Here is a 16,731-nt window from a genome sequence, read left to right as displayed (position 1 = left end):
ATATTCTATATTTTGAAATGTATTTTTATTTTAGTGATTATTTTTAAAATTCACTCATTATTTTATATCGTTTAATAGGATTTACTGGAGTGGGGGATATTTTAGGGGTATGACTGAAAAATCTTATTCGATCCATTTGTTTCTGAAAGGATCTAGAAATAAGCTTCAACTAATTCGTTAGGTGTATCTTTGGAAACTCAATTATTTTATTGAAGAAAAAAAAAATAGTGAAATGACTCGCTTTACGAGTCAATTGAGAATCCTTTTTCATTCATATAAAATTGGGTTCACCTTTATGGGTAGGCCCATCTATAATCTACAAGGAATCACATAATAAATTAGTTAAATTACTTGAGAAACTGATAAATATTTATCATCACACCTAGTAAGTTGCACCTTTTGGGGGGGTATTTCTATTTTCAGACAAAAAAACATGGACCTCTATTCAATTTTTTAAAATAATTTTCTAGGTATATCATATTTACATTATTCAAGATATTTATGGATTAGATGTTTTAAAAGGTTCATAGTCCATGGACCTCGTGGTTTTTTTTTGCCATACTGATAAAATTAAACAAACAAGCTTACAACTTTACGTATTGGAATTCTTGCAATTTTCATGATAGGATCCTGCAATAAAATAAAATCTTATACCACATGTAAAAGAAAATGAATTTTTTTTAGTGTATAAATTTGAAAATTTGAAACATCACTTGATTATTTTGTACCATTTATTCCACAGACAAAACGGCTGCATGAAAGATAGCAAAGCCAACAAAACAAATAAAATAAAATAGAATGATTTATAAAGTTGGAAAGATACTGTATAAGATTTTGTAGGTCTCTGGAAATGGAATGATCCAGCAATTTGTTATTTGAAAATGTAGTTTTGTCTGTTTTTGTCTTTGCAGTAGTACTACTACATATATATATATATATGTGTGTGTGTGTATATGGTCAGTATTCATTCATATTTACATTCTTCACATCCTTTCTCTTCTCCAAACACTTTACCACTACGATTATGGAGAAGCGTTTGCTCCTCCTTGGCTTGCTCTGTGCAGCACTTCTACTCCTAGTTCAAGGTCACAACTATCCCTTCAATTCTTGCCATATATATTTGAATTGTTTCTTCATTCATTCTTTTAATGGTTTCTTGGGACATTTAGTTTCATCATGAAAGAAAATATATATATGTATTTTTAATGTTTTTGGGAATGCTGCAGATGCCACAGGGTCCAGAGTTCAAATGGCACATCTCAGAAACTGGAAAGATGACCATATTCCATCAGCAGACAGAGAAGTAAGTAAACTATGAGATTATAATTTTTTCTCCAAATTTTCAATGACATCAAGACATCAATGTCTGAAATATTGATTGAATTACTAGTTGTGGGAAATGCAGCAAAGTTCTAGAAGATTCTTGATCGGCTCAGTAGCTCCGACGTGTACCTACAACGAATGCAGAGGTTGCCGATTTAAGTGCAGAGCAGAGCAAGTTCCTGTTGAAGGCAATGATCCTATAAATAGTGCTTATCACTACAAATGTGTCTGTCATAGATAATTATTTGGCATTTTTCTTGAATTTTTTTGTCAAAATGTAGAGTTAAGAGTCTTTTCCTTATGTTTCTTATACTATTATAAATTAGTGTTATTATTAATAAGAGAACTTATGGGTCGGTTTTGTTAAAAGTTGTTGTGTTTGTGCCATTTTTGTGCTTTAAGGTTTTGGAATGTTGTTATGAGCAGATTCTTGAGTTTGTTTTAAGGTTTTGGAATGTTGTTTACCCTATTGTGTGTGAGAGAGGGAGAGAGGGTGAGAGAGTATACATGATATCGCTCCATGTTAGACAAATGACTAAGATTATCAAAATCTTTATAGATTAGAATTTTGAAGAATTCATTTTTTGTGCTGCTACTTAGAAAAATTAAACAGGATGTTTGTGAGAATTAATCTATTTCAATTGAGGTAAATGAGAGGAAGGAAATAAAAGGTAAAAATGCCCAAAACACCCTTGTTTCCAACACGAGACAAACATTTTGACAGCAACACATGAAAATGATTTAAAAAGCACAAAACATAGTATCTTGACATGATTTAAACTGTTCCTTCACACCCCTAGTATTTTGACAATGATAGCAACAAAAAATTGACCCCTGAAAATTACTAAACCCGTTCCTCGTGATGCTATTAGGGTGACTTTTATGTGATTGTAAATGTATAGTAAGAAAATGAAGGATACCAATACCCCCATGAAATATATTATCATGAATTAGAATGTAAGTTAGGAAAAAGAGGCTGGCCACATTTTTTTTCTGTTATGCCCGAGGAAAATTATCCCCCTACAAAACATGTGAAAAGAGTAGGAAAAGGATGAAAATATATATTTTCCACCATTTTCCATCAAAGAGAACACACCCTTCAAGATAAATTCACACACAATACACGTACGCTAGGTGTAACATGGCATTGACATAGAACCCTTAAAGGGCGACGTCTCACAGACACCGTGAGACTGGTCAAGATCCGAATCCACACACATTCGAGTGGCATCTACGTTTTACTTTGTTGGTATTTGTTGTAATTACCAATATACCGTTGCACACGAGTTTGGATTTGGACCTCAACCCGTTTCACGGTGAGAGAGTCTGGCTGAACCTTAAATATCTGAACTGGCATGCACCTGCATGTTCATCAGATACAAATCCATCAGGTGCAGCAGCATCACTTTCGACCCACGAACACTAGAATCTCTAAATTCACAGTGACAATGATGGGTGGGTTGCAAGAATGTCTCTAATGGTGAAAAAAAGGAATCACAAAGCACTGCAAGTGGCACATGTAAGTGGTCCCAAAATTGGTGACATGATGCTAGAGCACATGGGCAACCCTATTTGAATGCAGTTTATCATTCACTAAATGGCAGAAAACAAATTGATTAGAAGAGAAGATGTGAGTAAGCAAGAAGGTCCCATTTTTGCAGTGTATAAGCATAGATCCCTATATAACTGAATTTGTACTTTGAAAAAGTTGCAGCCTTCCACTTAATATCGAGAAGCTTCTGGCATCAACTTTATGGCAACTTCTACTATTATGCATAAAGCCATTTTACCTTTTCACAGGCTGGTCGGTACCCCTCTTTCGGTAATGCAATCTCTTACATTCCCATGCAGCACTTTGCTGCAGTAGAAATGACTGAACCTGCAGTAACAACCAATGATTGAAGGATTACATATAATAATGCTTTTAAAATGAAAATTACCTTGCGGCAGAAGGGAATTTGAGTTTACTGAGACTGCTCCATAAACCATCATTCGTAAAAATGGATGATTTTTTGCAGATAAAAAGGTGATAAAACTGAATGCATCGGTTGCATTAATGCGCACGACGTGCTCCTCGAGAACATCATGATCTCAAAATTTACTTTCAGCAGTAAAATGCAAAACCAGACACAAAAGTGTAAAGAAGAGCTAGCTAATACAGAGGAGCCAGTTCATGAAAGGCATGTTTTTTGTGCAAATTCTGTTTTTTATTATTCAAAGGCCAGTTGCTTCTTGATGAGTTAAAAGTTGCTCAAAGGTACGCCAACATGGAAAAAGAAGGAACTAGTATTTGAGCAATTTTAGCTGACATCTTGAATGTATAAGATATCAGCTTTTTACTATTTTTTACATGTATAAAATACATCTTGAGTGTTATTTCACCATCCTCATTCATAGAAATCTAATTTGCAGGAATTACAAATGACACTACGCCCACTAGTTGCTTGCTGATGTGATGAGACGTACATGCTCCCCAAAACTACCCAAGCTAAACAAAGACATGTGGCAAGATTTCATGATAGCAATCCTCGTCCCTAGCAAAACTAATAATGTTCCCCCACCAACAAGAACCAGCAATAAACAGGAAAGAGTCCACAACCAGTAGTATCCAGGTTCTACGAGGATGAAGGTGGAGATGGTGGTGAGGACAGAAAGGCATGATAAGATGAAGATGCGAGTTGAGCCAAAGCTGGAACTGAACCACCTGCACAAAAATCAAGTCCATATGGCATGAGATGACGCACTGGGTCATATCACACCAGCTAAAACATGTAGACAAAAGCCAGCTCAAAATCTCTTATTTATCTTACAGCCGCTTGACAAAGTATTTGCAATACATGAAAAAAAAAAAATGTTTCAGCATACATGGCCAATAAAGTTGCATATCAAAATTATGCAGATGCCAATAGCAATCGTGTATGAGAATAATAAGATTAACAAGTTACGATCCGGAATGTGTTTAGCTAATAGACATGAACAGTTCACTGGAGCAGCCATCTCACCTGCAAGCCCAGCACATCCTGATGAGAAAACAATGATAGGTGGTCCCTGCATTGAGAAATATGATTTTAGATAAATCCACAATGGAAAAGCAGAAAGAAAGGATATTAAAAGATAACCATCTTTATAAGTAACACAAAACTAAAGGAACAAAAAGATCTGGTGACTTTGTAACAGCATAAATATGAAAGAATTCATAACCAAAACCCATTGTGTGCCCCAGTCACATATAGAACAGTAATCATCTTTTTAACTTATAAAGTTAGTGTACTTTTGCCCATATTCGTCTCCTTTTTGGTCCTCACTCTTCAATTATTTCCTCCTTCCTGGTCCCATTTCAAAGTAAAATCAAAGAGAAGACAAACTACTAGTATTCAAGCTGAATGTTCTGGGCCTTCATCTATTGTAGCAACCTTGAAAAAGTTGCCGAATATATAATGGGCAATGAGATGAATCTTCTGTGTGACTACCATCTATGTGCTTTATTAATAGCCTCAGAGTTCAACCTCCAAAAGTGCCCATTGTGAAGCTAACTTGTTACCCATTTATGGATGCACATTATTAAATTTAAAATGTAAACCGGACCTGAAAGTCCACTCAACACAAACATATAGCAACTGGAAATAAAGGAGAAACAAGGCTAAAAAAAAAGAGGTAACACAAAAACAGCACCGGAGACTTACACCAATGAAGAAATGCAACCACATAGGCCCTTTAATCCACCTCCTAACGATGGGCATAGCTGCAGCAGTACAAAGGAAAGCGTAAGCGACAGTAAAAAAAATTCAACCACATAACTCCCTTCTCAGCAGATTAAAACTTTGCAGCAAATTGCTAAATACTTAGGTTCCAATAGTGCATTAAAACCAAGGAACGATGTTTCAAACAAATCAAGGAATGGATGGCAAGGAACTGCATAATGATATTTTGATTGAAATTACTAGTTTCAGTTGACATTCATTCAAGCATATCAAGATAGGGCAAAGGATTTTGCATACACTCAAGATGAGAATAAGTTGTGATTTCATTTCAAGGATTTTGCAATGAACCTAAGAGCTGCAGAACCTGACATTTCTGTGTTACCGACTAACAAGAGAAATCTCAACCATGTTGCATGTAGCACGACATAAACCAACACGGGTATCTCTTAGAGAATTCAAAAATAAAACACTGCCTATGCTAAAGAAAACATGAAGGGGAATTTCATCAAACGGAATGTGTGCACCATTCAGCTACACAAAAATAAACAAAAGAGGATAAACTTACTACGGTTGTAGCCGTAGAAAGCGCCGGCTATCCCCCCAACCGCCGATCCTATCTAATTCACGGGCAAAAACACAAAAACTAAATCGTGAAGGAAAAATGAAGAAAAACAAAAATTTACTTAAAAAACAAAGAGAAGAAGATCGTCGTAATTCGCACCATAGAGAAGCTGTCTCTAACGAGTGGCGTAACGGTCCACTTGCTCGTCTCCTGCAATCGTACCAAAAAATCTGAATAAAATCGAACTAAGACTGTAAGAAATGAAGCAAATTTGTGGCGGCGTACCATCTCCATAGTGAGGGGGCCGGCGCAGTGCGGGCACCGCGTGGATCGATTATCAGCTCTTCCGCCTCCATGATTGGGATTTTGCTCCGCCATCACTGCAGCCCACTTTAGTGATTACTCTGCAAAATGCAAAAGGTTACGAAATATACATACACATTTTGCATATACGTACACCACATTAGTAATGACCGGAATCAGGTGAACCGGCTCAGAACCGGTCCGTGGTCAACGGTCCAGATCTAAAACTGTTGATCACGGGTCGGAATTGGAAAGAGAAACTTCTTTCTTCAAGCTCAAAAAGAGAAGATTCTTTTTTTTGAGTTGTTAATATGAACAGTGGTTAATATAAGTTGACACTCTATTGACGAAAAATGGCCAAAACATTGCTGCACTTGGCTTTTATATATGTGTAGATTGGAACTTCGATGGCCGAAGCTAAAGCTGTTGATGGTGGTAAGAAAAAACAGTTGAAGAAATTCAAAGAGGGAAAAGGTGGAATGAGGAAATTGGCAGCAATTGGGGCAGCTTTGGTGGTGGTGGTAGCCATCGCTATAACGTACAATCATGCTCAAATTCACAAGTCTTGCCATTGTTCTCAGGTTCTATTTGTTTTCTTCCTTTGTGTCCGTGATGATATATATTTGTGTATGCTGTATATGTATATTTTGTAGTTTCTTTCTGTGTGATTGAGCTCTTTCTTATTTATGCCTTTCCTGTCAGAAATGGTGAAATTGTGTGTGATGGAGTTTTCGAGGTGGAAATTTGTGAAACATGAAAATTGTTTTCGGTAATCCACTGCCAAATTGCTGTGTAATTCTAATTTCAAGTGTTGAGCAGGCGTGAGTTGTTTGCACTATGTGTGCTATCAATGATTATTTTCTTTTCATTTCATGTCTGGCTGTTTGATCATCAACGATGGCATGTGCCAAGCTTTTGTAATGCTGCAGTTTCGCCGTCGGGAATTTTGCTATGCATTAACTTATTGAAAAAGCCTCAAATCCTTATTCATACGTTGTGCTAAAAATGTGGATCCATAAAGATAAATTGGTTTATTCAAACAGTGTGGACCTCATTGTGATACTACATGCTTCTCGATCGCACTAGTTGCCTGCATTACCTATTCACACTTATCTGTAATCATGTAGTCCGAGGACATTTGGGTACACAATCGATGGATCAAGCGGAACTAAGCCACTTCTTTTACTTGCTTCTTATGCAGGATGCTCGTAAGTATACTGGCATTGTTGAGGACTGCTGCTGTGATTATGAGACGGTGGATGGTGTTAATGGGGCTGTACTGTACCCTTTACTTCAAGATCTTGTTCGAACTCCATTTTTTCGATACTTTAAGGTCAGATACCAATCTAAATGTTCAGTCTTGTTTGGGTCAGATTTAATGAGCCTGGAAAGCTACAGAGATGCCTGTTCCAACACTGGAATGTAAAAATAATAGATCACTTTTATGTGGGTTGTGGTCTGTGATTACGGATCCATTTAATACTGAAGTTTTCAAATATTATTTACTTATTTAAATATGGCAGGTTAAGTTGCGGTGTGACTGTCCCTTTTGGCCTGATGATGGCATGTGCAAGTTGCGTGATTGCAGTGTATGTGAATGTCCAGAAAATGAATTTCCCGAACCTTTCAAGCGGCCAATTCAGTATGGTTTGCCATCTGATGACTTAAAATGCCAAGAGGGAAAACCACAGGCTGCCGTTAATCGTACTCTGGATTCAAAGGCCTTTAGGGGCGGCTGGATAGAAGTGGATAATCCTTGGACCCTTGATGACATGACTGATAACAGTAATTAGTTGCATATTTTCTTCCTAGCTGCATATTGCACTTAATTCACTACACTTGTCTTAGCATTTTCTTATGTCTTGATGATATTTTTTCCCCAGGGAAACATGTGGTTGTATTAGTTCTTTTTCTTGACTTGAAATTATCACTATGTTTGCATTGATTATACTTGTATTATTTCGGAAGGATGTGTCTTATACTCACACAATATGATTGTTTAGATATGTGAATAAGAATGATACATGCCTTGATGGACGTCCTCTAACTTGCAGGTGAGATGACATATGTTAATCTGCAACTGAATCCCGAACGGTATACTGGCTATACCGGGCCATCAGCTACAAGGATATGGGATGCTATATATTCAGAAAATTGTCCAAAATGTCAGTATCTTGTCTTTAAGATTTACTGCAATGGTTCTTTGATACTTACTTTAGGATATTGATGTTGCAATATTTAGATCTCATAAAGTTGCTATAGAGGCCCTTATGTGCCTTGTATGTTTTGCATCATAGATGTTCGTACCTACTATCGTGGGTTCTTTGAGTCTGTTCAAATTAACTCTTAGCAGTCTATCTGTGTTGCAAATGTCTCCAGGAGAAAGTTACAATTTTCTGAGTTGGGTTGTCTGTTATGGCATGGATCAGCATGTTATGTTTTTTTTTTTTTTTTTTCCTTATTCTTACTTACAAATTTTAGTTATTGAAAATTTAAAGAATGAGACTTTGGATAGTATTAGTACATACATACCTGCAACATAATTGCTTTATTTCTTAGACATTTATTTTCCCTTTTTGAGCTGATGAAATACTATGAGCTGCTTGATGTGAGCTTCAATAATTATGTTACACTTTTCTTGTTTCATAAAATTATTGATCTAAAGTTTTCGATAAATAAATGAATTAAATAATTGGTTTAACCATTAATTTTTTAAATTTGAGAAGCACTCTTCACTTTTTATGGTGCTGAATAGTATTTGGCAATTTGAAGGTGATCTAAGCCACTTCTTTCTTGAATGTTTTCTAGATCCATCAGGAGAGATTTGTCAGGAGAAAAAAGTTCTGTACAAGTTAATTTCAGGTCTTCACTCCTCAATTTCAATTCACATTGCTGCTGATTACCTGGTTGATAAAGCTAGAAATCTGGTTTGGCTTTTGTCTTCTCCTTTTTTCTTGTATTCTTATTGTGAATCATCTTTTTCTTGGTTTTCTTCAAATTCAAACTCTTCTGATATTGCATAATTAGAAGAACAATGTTTTTCATGAAAACTAGCACCAGTTGATCTGAGATTGGACCATCTAGCTTGAAACATATTTACTGAAAACCTGATAAATTTCATTGCAATTCCAGTGGGGTAGAAATTTGGATCTGATGTACGACCGTGTTTTGAAGTATCCCGATCGTGTGAGAAACTTATACTTCACGTTCATGTTTGTTCTCCGAGCTGTGACAAAAGTAAGCCTTTGCATCATTTCGTCTTGATCAATATGGTTAAGATGTATCAGTTTGAATTGACACCTTCTTTTGCCTGGCTTCCACGTGATGCAGGCTACAAATTACTTGGAACATGCTGAATATGATACCGGTAACCTTGAGGAGGACCTGAAAGCACAGTCTTTAATGCGTCAGCTACTTTACAACCCAAAACTGCAGGCTGCATGTCCACTTCCGTTTGATGAAGCTAAATTGTGGCAAGGACAAAGTGGGCCGGAGTTGAAGCTCGAGATTCAAAAGAACTTCAGGAACATCAGGTTTGTATCAACATTGCTTGTTGAATAGCCACTGCATAATTTCCTCGTGCGCATCAAAATCTATTGCATATCTTGTTTGTGCAACATCAAGCAATTTGTACTTTAATGATGGATGAGATGTTGAACCTGAAGTGACTATTGTCTTGGAAATTTGAATTATCTTTAGAAATTGGCAACACATTTTCCATCATATCTACTTTTTGTTTTGTTTGTGTGTTTGCTCGATTTTATAAGCTTTTAAGGCTAACTTGCTGCAATTATTGTGTAAATTTTAGCGGTCTGATGAATTGTGTTGGATGCGAGAAATGTCGTCTTTGGGGTAAACTTCAGGTCCTTGGTCTTGGAAGTGCCCTGAAGATTCTGTTCTCCGTTGATAGTAAAAACCATCCACATAAACCAGTAAGTTGTATACACTTAAATCCTAAATATAGTATTATTCAAGATGAGCTTGTGTATCCTGTTAGGTGAAACACACTTTTCAACGATTAACACTGACAGGATCTCTTTTGCAGCTGCAGCTGCAGCTGCAAAGAAATGAAGAGATTGCTTTAGTGAACCTTCTTCATCGACTCTCAGAATCTGTTAAACTTGTCAATGAAATTGGTCCTTCAGTTGAGAAGACTATGGAGGAGTTCACATCTGAGCCTTCAACACAAGAAATTAGTTTACTAGAAAGAGCGCGGTTGGCAGTAGGAAGGATTTGGTAATTACTTAATCTCTATATAAATGTCTCTATATCCTAGGATGATGAGATCAATTTGGCAACACCACAACTATTTCTTTCTGAGTATTATGATGATGGCTGAACTAGATTTCTTCTTCCCAGGTTGATCCTTCCACTGTAGCTGGCCATTGCTTTATGAATTTTGGAAGTCCTTGTAGAGCATTTATACATAACACCGAGGAATACTATACTATTAAAAATGACTAGACATCAGAGTAACTTTCTTATTGCCCCATGTAACATTACTTAGGATCATATTTCTTGTTTTTCCATAGTGTTTTGTTGCCCTAAATTGGGGAGTACTAGTATGTTTTGTAATGAACAGAGTAAACAACGATTTAAATCGTTCACAAAAACAAATTGTGTCTTTGCCATTTAACTGTTGAATTCATTTATCGGATTTGCAAGCCCAAATGTTTATTATTTGCTGATGAAGTGGTAGTTTAAGTGAAACTAGTGTATAACCCGTCGAAATTTCGACGGGACTTTAAATTATGTATATTATTTTTACATAATATAATTATTTTTAATTAATTTAATTTGATGTAATAAATTTACATTATATTAATCTCAATTATATTCGTCAATTAAATCTTAGTTTTTTTGCTAAAATAATAAAAATACTTGTTTATATAATTTTTTTTATACTTTTTCTATTTTGACGCATAAAAATTAATTTAAGATCTCATATGTCATATAAGCATCATCTCATCTCAACTCTGTAAGATTAGAAGATCATCAAGAACTCGAAAGACAATATTTGACTTTTGAACGCTAAACTTTTAAGCATTATTTCGTCTGGATCCTGAAACACTATATCTGACTTTTATGCGTCAATCGTTTGAACATCATCACTATCTGATGCTTTAAATATCATAACTCACTTCATAAACATTATTTAATTGGGAGCTTGAAAGACCAGGACTGACTTGTGAGATTATACAATTTGAAGCTTATAAGATCATAACTAACTTTTAAACATCATCTTGTATGGAGCTTGAAAAACATAACAGACTTATGTGCATCATCTCATTTGATGCTTAAAATACCATAACAACATTTCAAGTATCATTTCGTTTGAAGTTTGAAATAATAAAACTGGCCAGTAAACATCATCTTGTTTGAAGTTTGAAAGACCATAACTAAGTTTTAAGAATCATCTCGTCGAAGGCTTAAAAAATTGATATGAGATTCAAACTAATTCATGTCAATTTATATGCGAATATTTATTTATCATAACTATTTTATATCCTACGTGGCACTCTCACAATTTATTATTTGCTTCACCCTCAATTCTATACTATATGACATTTTTACATTTGTTTTCATCAATCCAACATTGAGTTTATACAAAACTTCATCAATTCATAACCTAAATAAAAGGCTCAATTTCCATGAATACATTAGCTCATCTATCTTTCCCACATTGATATTCTTTTAAATTTAATCAAGGAAAAATCTAGATAAAAAAATACTTGTAATATGTATTTCAAATAAATAGTTTTTCATATTTTTTTTTATCATTGCAATAGCTTTTTACAGTAAATTTATACTCCCTCCGTCCGCAATATCGTTTCCACATTTGCCATTTCGGTCCGTCCGCGATATCGTTTCCACTTCCATTTATAGAAGTAGGGTCCACAATCTTCCACTCACAACAATTGTGGGACCCAAATTCCACTCACTACATTTCCACTACTATCCACCACTTTTCTTAAAACCCGTGCCGTCCACAATGTGGAAATGATATTGCGGACGGAGGGAGTATTAAACTTCATAATTAAAAGTCTAAAAAAATGTAATTAGATTTAAATATTTGCAAACTTCAATAAAAATATGTTTTTAAAATAAATAGGTTCGTCAATTGAATGTTCAATTTTTTGATAAAATAATAAAAATACCCTTTTATATAAATTTTGTACGATTTTTCTGTATTGACGGATAAAAGTTAATTTAAGATTCATATGTCATATAAACATCATCTCATCTCAACTCTATAAAACCAGAGGATCATCAAGAACTCAAAAAATAATATTTGACTTTTGAACGCCAAACTTTTAAGCATTATCTTGTCTGGATCCTGAAACACTAAATTTGACTTTTATGCATCAAATAGTTTGAACATCACTATCTGATACTTTAAATATCATAACTCACTTCTAAATATTATTTTCATTAGGAGCTTGAAAGACCATGATTGACTCGTGAGGTTATACAACCTGAAGCTTATAAGATTATAACTAACTTCTAAACATCATCTTGTTTGGAGCTTGAAAAAACATAATAGACTTATGTGCATCATCTAAAATACCATAATTGAGTTTCAAGCATCATTTCCGTTTGGAGTTTAAAAGAATATAACTGGCTAGTAAGTATCATCTTGTTTGAAGTTTGAAAGACCATAACTAAGTTTCGATAATCATCCCGTCTAAGGCTTAAAAAGATTAATACGAGATTCAAATTATATCATATAAATATATTTAGTATCTCAATTGGTAAATTTTCATAAAAAATCAATGTGTAATCCAACTTTTACAAATAAAAAAATTGTGCAAAATATCTTATTTTATGACAAAATTTAAATGAAGAATTATTTATTTAATCACAAGTATTTGTTTTTAAAAATAAAATTAAATAATTTTTTATTTAACCAAATAAAATTGATCAATCATTCCACCAATTAAATGTGAAAATTTGGTTTGAAGAGTAAGAACATCCTTTTATATAGGTTTAATTTTGGTGAAATCACATAAAAAAATCAATATGGGATGAAAAGATTTAGATAAATAAGAATGAATAAATATTCAAATGCAAAAATATGATGATGCAAAATATAAATTAATAATTGGTTGATAATTAGGATAAACCAAATATTAAAATCTTTGGAAAATTAGGATAAATAAAAATGTAAAAATATGATGATGCAACATAGGAGTATTCCACTTTTTTTATTATATATGTGATGATATTAAAGATAATTTATTTGAAATTATTTTTTATGATCAAATTAAATTGAAGAATCTATTTATTTTAAATGCATCTCATCAAAAATAGTATCATTTTATTTATGTTTTTTTCATGATGAAGTTCAATTTAAGATCAATGCAAGAATGATAAAATATCAACATGGGAACGATGATAAGCTAATATATGCATGGAGATTAAGCCTTTTTTTAGTGCAAAAATATATATGAAATAATTTAATTTGAAATAAATGCCATATATGAGAATGTGTTAGATCAACACATTCTTACAAAACTTCATCAATTCTGCACTTATTATGACCATAATGATATATCTTAGTATCATTTTCTTTATTTTATATGACGAAATTAAATTGAATAACTTATTTATTTAAAATACATTTAAGTATTATTTTATTTTATATGACCAAATTCAATGAAGAACCTATTTATTTTTAAAACATCTAGTATTATTTATTTAGGTTTGTAAATATTGAAATCTAATTACAATTTTTTTTAGAGTTTGAATTATGATGTTTAATATAAATTTAATGTGAAAAACTATTGCAACTATAAGAAATGTGAAAAATTATTTATTTGAAATACATATTATAAGTATTTCTTTATCTAGATTTTCCCATGATTAAATTTAATAGAATATCAATGTGGGAAAGCTAGATGAGCAAATGTACTCATGGAGATTGAGCCTTTTATTTAGGTAATGAATTGATGAAGTTTGGTATAAATTCAATGTGGGATGAATGAAAATAAATGTAAAAATGCCATATTGTGTAGAATGAGAATGAAGTAAATACTACATTGTGAGAGTGCCACATAGGAGAGAGAGTGATGAAAAATGCTCCAATATGTATCATATTAAATAATAGATAGATGTGAAGCAAGGCAAGGGCTTATTCAAATATGAATCTTCTAGGCAGAGTGAAAAGGCCAAAAATTGCTCAACTTGGCCCACATAGGCATAGGTGTTGTCATATTAAAAGGAAGATAACATATTTATGCAAGGAATTTGTAACAAGATTTGGAGATGTAGAGCGGAGGGCAGCTTGGTTCTGGATTTCAGGCAAGAAAGAGTATTTGTTTGGAAGGATTGATATGCACATATTCTAACTAGGGCTGGTAAACCGATCGGTTCGGTTAAAATCGAACCAGTTTACCGGTTAATCGGAACCAGTTAAGAGACATTTCTCTAACCGATAACCGAATCGGTTTTTTGACCGGTTAACCGATTAACCGGTCTGGTTTAACCGGTCAAAACCGATTAATCCACTGTTTCTCAATTTGGCAGAATTAATCGGTTAATTTGGTTAACCGGTTAACCGAATTAACCGGTTTTTATTTTAAAAAATTCAAATTTGTGGAATGTGTGCAATATGATTTGAACTCTCTTGACCTTTGAAAGAAAGAATGAGATCTTATCCACTGCACCAATTCATAACTTGTGATAATTTATAACAAAAGAAATATTTATAGACACATGTAATTTATATTAAAAAAATAATGATAATAAATTAATTCCCAACCTAGACAACAATTAACGACACTTAAAGTAAACTACTAACTCACATTATAGCCAAAAACAACAATAATAAGTCAATTACTTTCAATCCATAAAAAAGTCTAATAAAATTAGTCTAAACTCCACCAACAAAGCAACAAACATAACATAATATAAAGTAACACAAGTCTAAAGTTCAACAGTCAACACCAACAACAAAGAAATGGATTCACGGTAAGACACTTCGGCTTGTCTGATTAGAAACATCTCCACTACTTTCTCCACGAACTCCATGTCCTCCACTCATCCCAAGTTGTGTCAAAACTTTTAATTTTTTAAAATTAAACAAAAAGAATAATTAGCATATTTGTAAATTGTGATGATTTGAATTTTATAGTTTATAAGACATTAAAGTACTCACCCGATTCAAACTCCTTCTTTATAATAAAATTCCAACACAAATTCTTTATAATTCATCACAAATTCATCAACAAATTGTCTGAATTTGTGCTCAGTGCTGCTGACGTGTGCTGCAACTTCTACCAATTGTCTGTTTCATTAGAGATTAACTATAGGATACTACTTTTGTGCTCAAATATTTGGAAGATGATACAAAAATATGCCCATTGCTGGTTTCTCATTTTTGTAGTCAATAAAACCAAAGTGGATTGACATAAATTAAAGTAAGTAAACTAGTAAAGTACAGCAAATTAAAGTGCACTGCCACAATGTTTTTCTTCTAGCGAATCATAACAGAAAATAGCTTGCATCTCTTTTGTTATAACTCAAATGGAATAGAATGGTAAAGTGGCATTAATTCAGTGAAGTAAAAAAAAAAAAAACTTACCTTTCAAGAGCCTGCGAAGTCGAGGCCGCCGGAGACGACTGGGAGCCTGGGAGGAGCTGCGAAAATGCGGCTTGGGCTGAACGGAGACGGCTGCGACTTGCGAGCTTGCGGCCTGGGCTCTGGGAGGCTGCGGCTGCGGCGGCGCGGCGCGGCGCCGGTGGGGGCCGGAGAGGCTGAGATTTGAGACGGCAGAGAAACGGCCAGACGGGTGGGAACGGGGTTGAGATTTCAGAAATCAGAATTTTGAGCGTACTCTCCCCCCCCCCAGCCCTAGTTCTATTATATTCTCTAATATTATAATTAATTAATTAATTTAATAAAAAAAATCGGTTAATCGGTTTAACCGGTTAACCGACCGGTTAAACCGATTAACCGGTTAACGATGGAGACACTAATCGGTAACCGAACCGAACCGATAAAAAATTGGTTATCGGTTAACCGATAACCGGTTTTTTCGGTTCGGTTACGGTTTTAACCGGATAACCGGAACCGTTTAACCAGCCCTAATTCTAACATCCAAACATATCAACTTCCACATCAATGGTAAAGGGTTAAATGCCTAATTCAAACTCATAAATATTGATCAAATCTTCCCATTTCAGATTCCTTGGCAGAACCAATAGCTCCAGATGGCTTTGATGGGTTCACAAGAATTTCAAATAATTTGAATTTTATTATTCAGAAATCATCTCAATTTTGTAAGTGTATAGTCTATTTCCCGACTCAACTTGTTCTCTAGGATGGCAGTCTCCTCCTTTTGAGTGTAAAGGAATTTATCGCCTACAGATTTCCCTCTCATGGATGATGGAACAAACACTAACTTCAGATCAATCAACATTTCTAAGTAGATGATGCTGACTCACAATCCACATAACATCACAAATCTAATTATAACCACGATTCAGCCTAACCTTTTCATTGTGCTCTTGATTGATGAACAAATTCCAGAATCGATTCAGCCGAGGGTGAGGGCTTATCTTCAACAGTCTTTGAAGTTAATTCTATCCATGGGAGATAGAGGATTGTATCCACTTAAAGATTTCTTCCTTGTTAGGTGACACATGATGAGCATTATCGTTTCGCCTCTATTTTAGAGAGGAATGTCAATCGGGTCAATCCATCGAATTTTGGACTAATCCTACAAGGTTATCGAATTATTCGAGTACGGACTAATCGGGTTTAAAAAAATTATGGGTTAAAACTTTTCAACTTAACGCTAAACATCTAGGTTTGGGACTAGCCCCTCGGACTCAAAAATT

The 16,731-nt window shown here is 34.3% G+C and overlaps 3 protein-coding genes and 1 long non-coding RNA gene across 9 annotated transcripts; 2 read left to right on the top strand and 2 right to left on the bottom strand.

Moving 5' to 3' along the window:
* Positions 1–816: 816 nt before the first annotated feature.
* LOC131022875 (uncharacterized) lies at positions 817–1,748 on the top strand. 2 transcript variants are annotated; one of them, XM_057952427.1, is made up of 3 exons: positions 817–1,085; positions 1,227–1,303; positions 1,391–1,748. In XM_057952427.1, exons 1-3 carry the CDS (start codon positions 938–940, stop codon positions 1,562–1,564), a joined length of 399 nt encoding a protein of 132 aa, XP_057808410.1. In that variant the 5' UTR covers positions 817–937; the 3' UTR covers positions 1,565–1,748. The 2 variants fall into 2 exon arrangements, with proteins under 2 accessions (XP_057808410.1, XP_057808406.1); XM_057952423.1 differs by having other exon boundaries at positions 848–1,085; positions 1,406–1,748.
* A 1,843-nt stretch (positions 1,749–3,591) lies between these two features.
* On the bottom strand, positions 3,592–5,984 carry LOC131022859 (uncharacterized). Of its 2 annotated transcripts, XM_057952415.1 has the most exons (6): positions 5,872–5,984; positions 5,746–5,796; positions 5,590–5,641; positions 5,007–5,065; positions 4,326–4,371; positions 3,592–4,027 (listed from the first exon to the last, which is right to left on the bottom strand). In XM_057952415.1, the coding sequence occupies exons 1-6, from the start codon at positions 5,962–5,964 to the stop codon at positions 3,939–3,941; spliced, it is 390 nt and encodes a 129-aa protein (XP_057808398.1). In that variant the 5' UTR covers positions 5,965–5,984; the 3' UTR covers positions 3,592–3,938. The 2 variants fall into 2 exon arrangements, with proteins under 2 accessions (XP_057808398.1, XP_057808392.1); XM_057952409.1 differs by lacking the exon at positions 3,592–4,027 and having other exon boundaries at positions 4,096–4,371.
* Positions 5,985–6,296: 312 nt separating this feature from the next.
* LOC131022793 (endoplasmic reticulum oxidoreductin-1-like) lies at positions 6,297–10,525 on the top strand. 4 transcript variants are annotated; one of them, XM_057952331.1, is made up of 10 exons: positions 6,297–6,470; positions 7,091–7,222; positions 7,413–7,674; positions 7,944–8,054; positions 8,698–8,816; positions 9,022–9,126; positions 9,220–9,422; positions 9,698–9,821; positions 9,947–10,125; positions 10,249–10,525. In XM_057952331.1, exons 1-10 carry the CDS (start codon positions 6,297–6,299, stop codon positions 10,265–10,267), a joined length of 1,428 nt encoding a protein of 475 aa, XP_057808314.1. In that variant the 3' UTR covers positions 10,268–10,525. The 4 variants fall into 4 exon arrangements, with proteins under 4 accessions (XP_057808314.1, XP_057808309.1, XP_057808303.1 ...); XM_057952326.1 differs by having other exon boundaries at positions 9,941–10,125; XM_057952320.1 differs by having other exon boundaries at positions 9,935–10,125.
* A 4,245-nt stretch (positions 10,526–14,770) lies between these two features.
* On the bottom strand, positions 14,771–16,459 carry LOC131022886 (uncharacterized). The gene is made up of 3 exons (XR_009101443.1): positions 15,473–16,459; positions 15,047–15,175; positions 14,771–14,949 (listed from the first exon to the last, which is right to left on the bottom strand). It is a non-coding gene; the product is annotated as an uncharacterized LOC131022886 (long non-coding RNA).
* Positions 16,460–16,731: the final 272 nt, after the last annotated feature.

This window comes from Salvia miltiorrhiza, chromosome 1, assembly GCF_028751815.1.
Source record: "Salvia miltiorrhiza cultivar Shanhuang (shh) chromosome 1, IMPLAD_Smil_shh, whole genome shotgun sequence".
Lineage (NCBI taxonomy): Eukaryota > Viridiplantae > Streptophyta > Magnoliopsida > Lamiales > Lamiaceae > Salvia > Salvia miltiorrhiza.
This window is presented reverse-complemented; position numbering and strand designations above follow the sequence as displayed.

Bases quoted from the DNA above. Each gene is read 5' to 3' on its own strand.
- LOC131022875 (XM_057952427.1), top strand. From the start codon at position 938: ATGTGTGTGTGTGTATATGGTCAGTATTCATTCATATTTACATTCTTC. The intron at 1,086-1,226 runs GTCACAACTATC...GGAATGCTGCAG, and splicing joins ACTTCTACTCCTAGTTCAAG to ATGCCACAGGGTCCAGAGTT. The intron at 1,304-1,390 runs GTAAGTAAACTA...TTGAATTACTAG, and splicing joins TTCCATCAGCAGACAGAGAA to TTGTGGGAAATGCAGCAAAG.
- LOC131022859 (XM_057952409.1), bottom strand. From the start codon at position 5,964: ATGGCGGAGCAAAATCCCAATCATGGAGGCGGAAGAGCTGATAATCGA. The intron at 5,642-5,745 runs GTGCGAATTACG...CCCGTGAATTAG, and splicing joins TTAGAGACAGCTTCTCTATG to ATAGGATCGGCGGTTGGGGG. The intron at 4,372-5,006 runs GTAAGTCTCCGG...TTCTCAATGCAG, and splicing joins GGTTGCATTTCTTCATTGGT to GGACCACCTATCATTGTTTT.
- LOC131022793 (XM_057952320.1), top strand. From the start codon at position 6,297: ATGGCCGAAGCTAAAGCTGTTGATGGTGGTAAGAAAAAACAGTTGAAG. The intron at 7,675-7,943 runs GTAATTAGTTGC...TCTAACTTGCAG, and splicing joins TGATGACATGACTGATAACA to GTGAGATGACATATGTTAAT. The intron at 9,423-9,697 runs GTTTGTATCAAC...TGTAAATTTTAG, and splicing joins AAGAACTTCAGGAACATCAG to CGGTCTGATGAATTGTGTTG.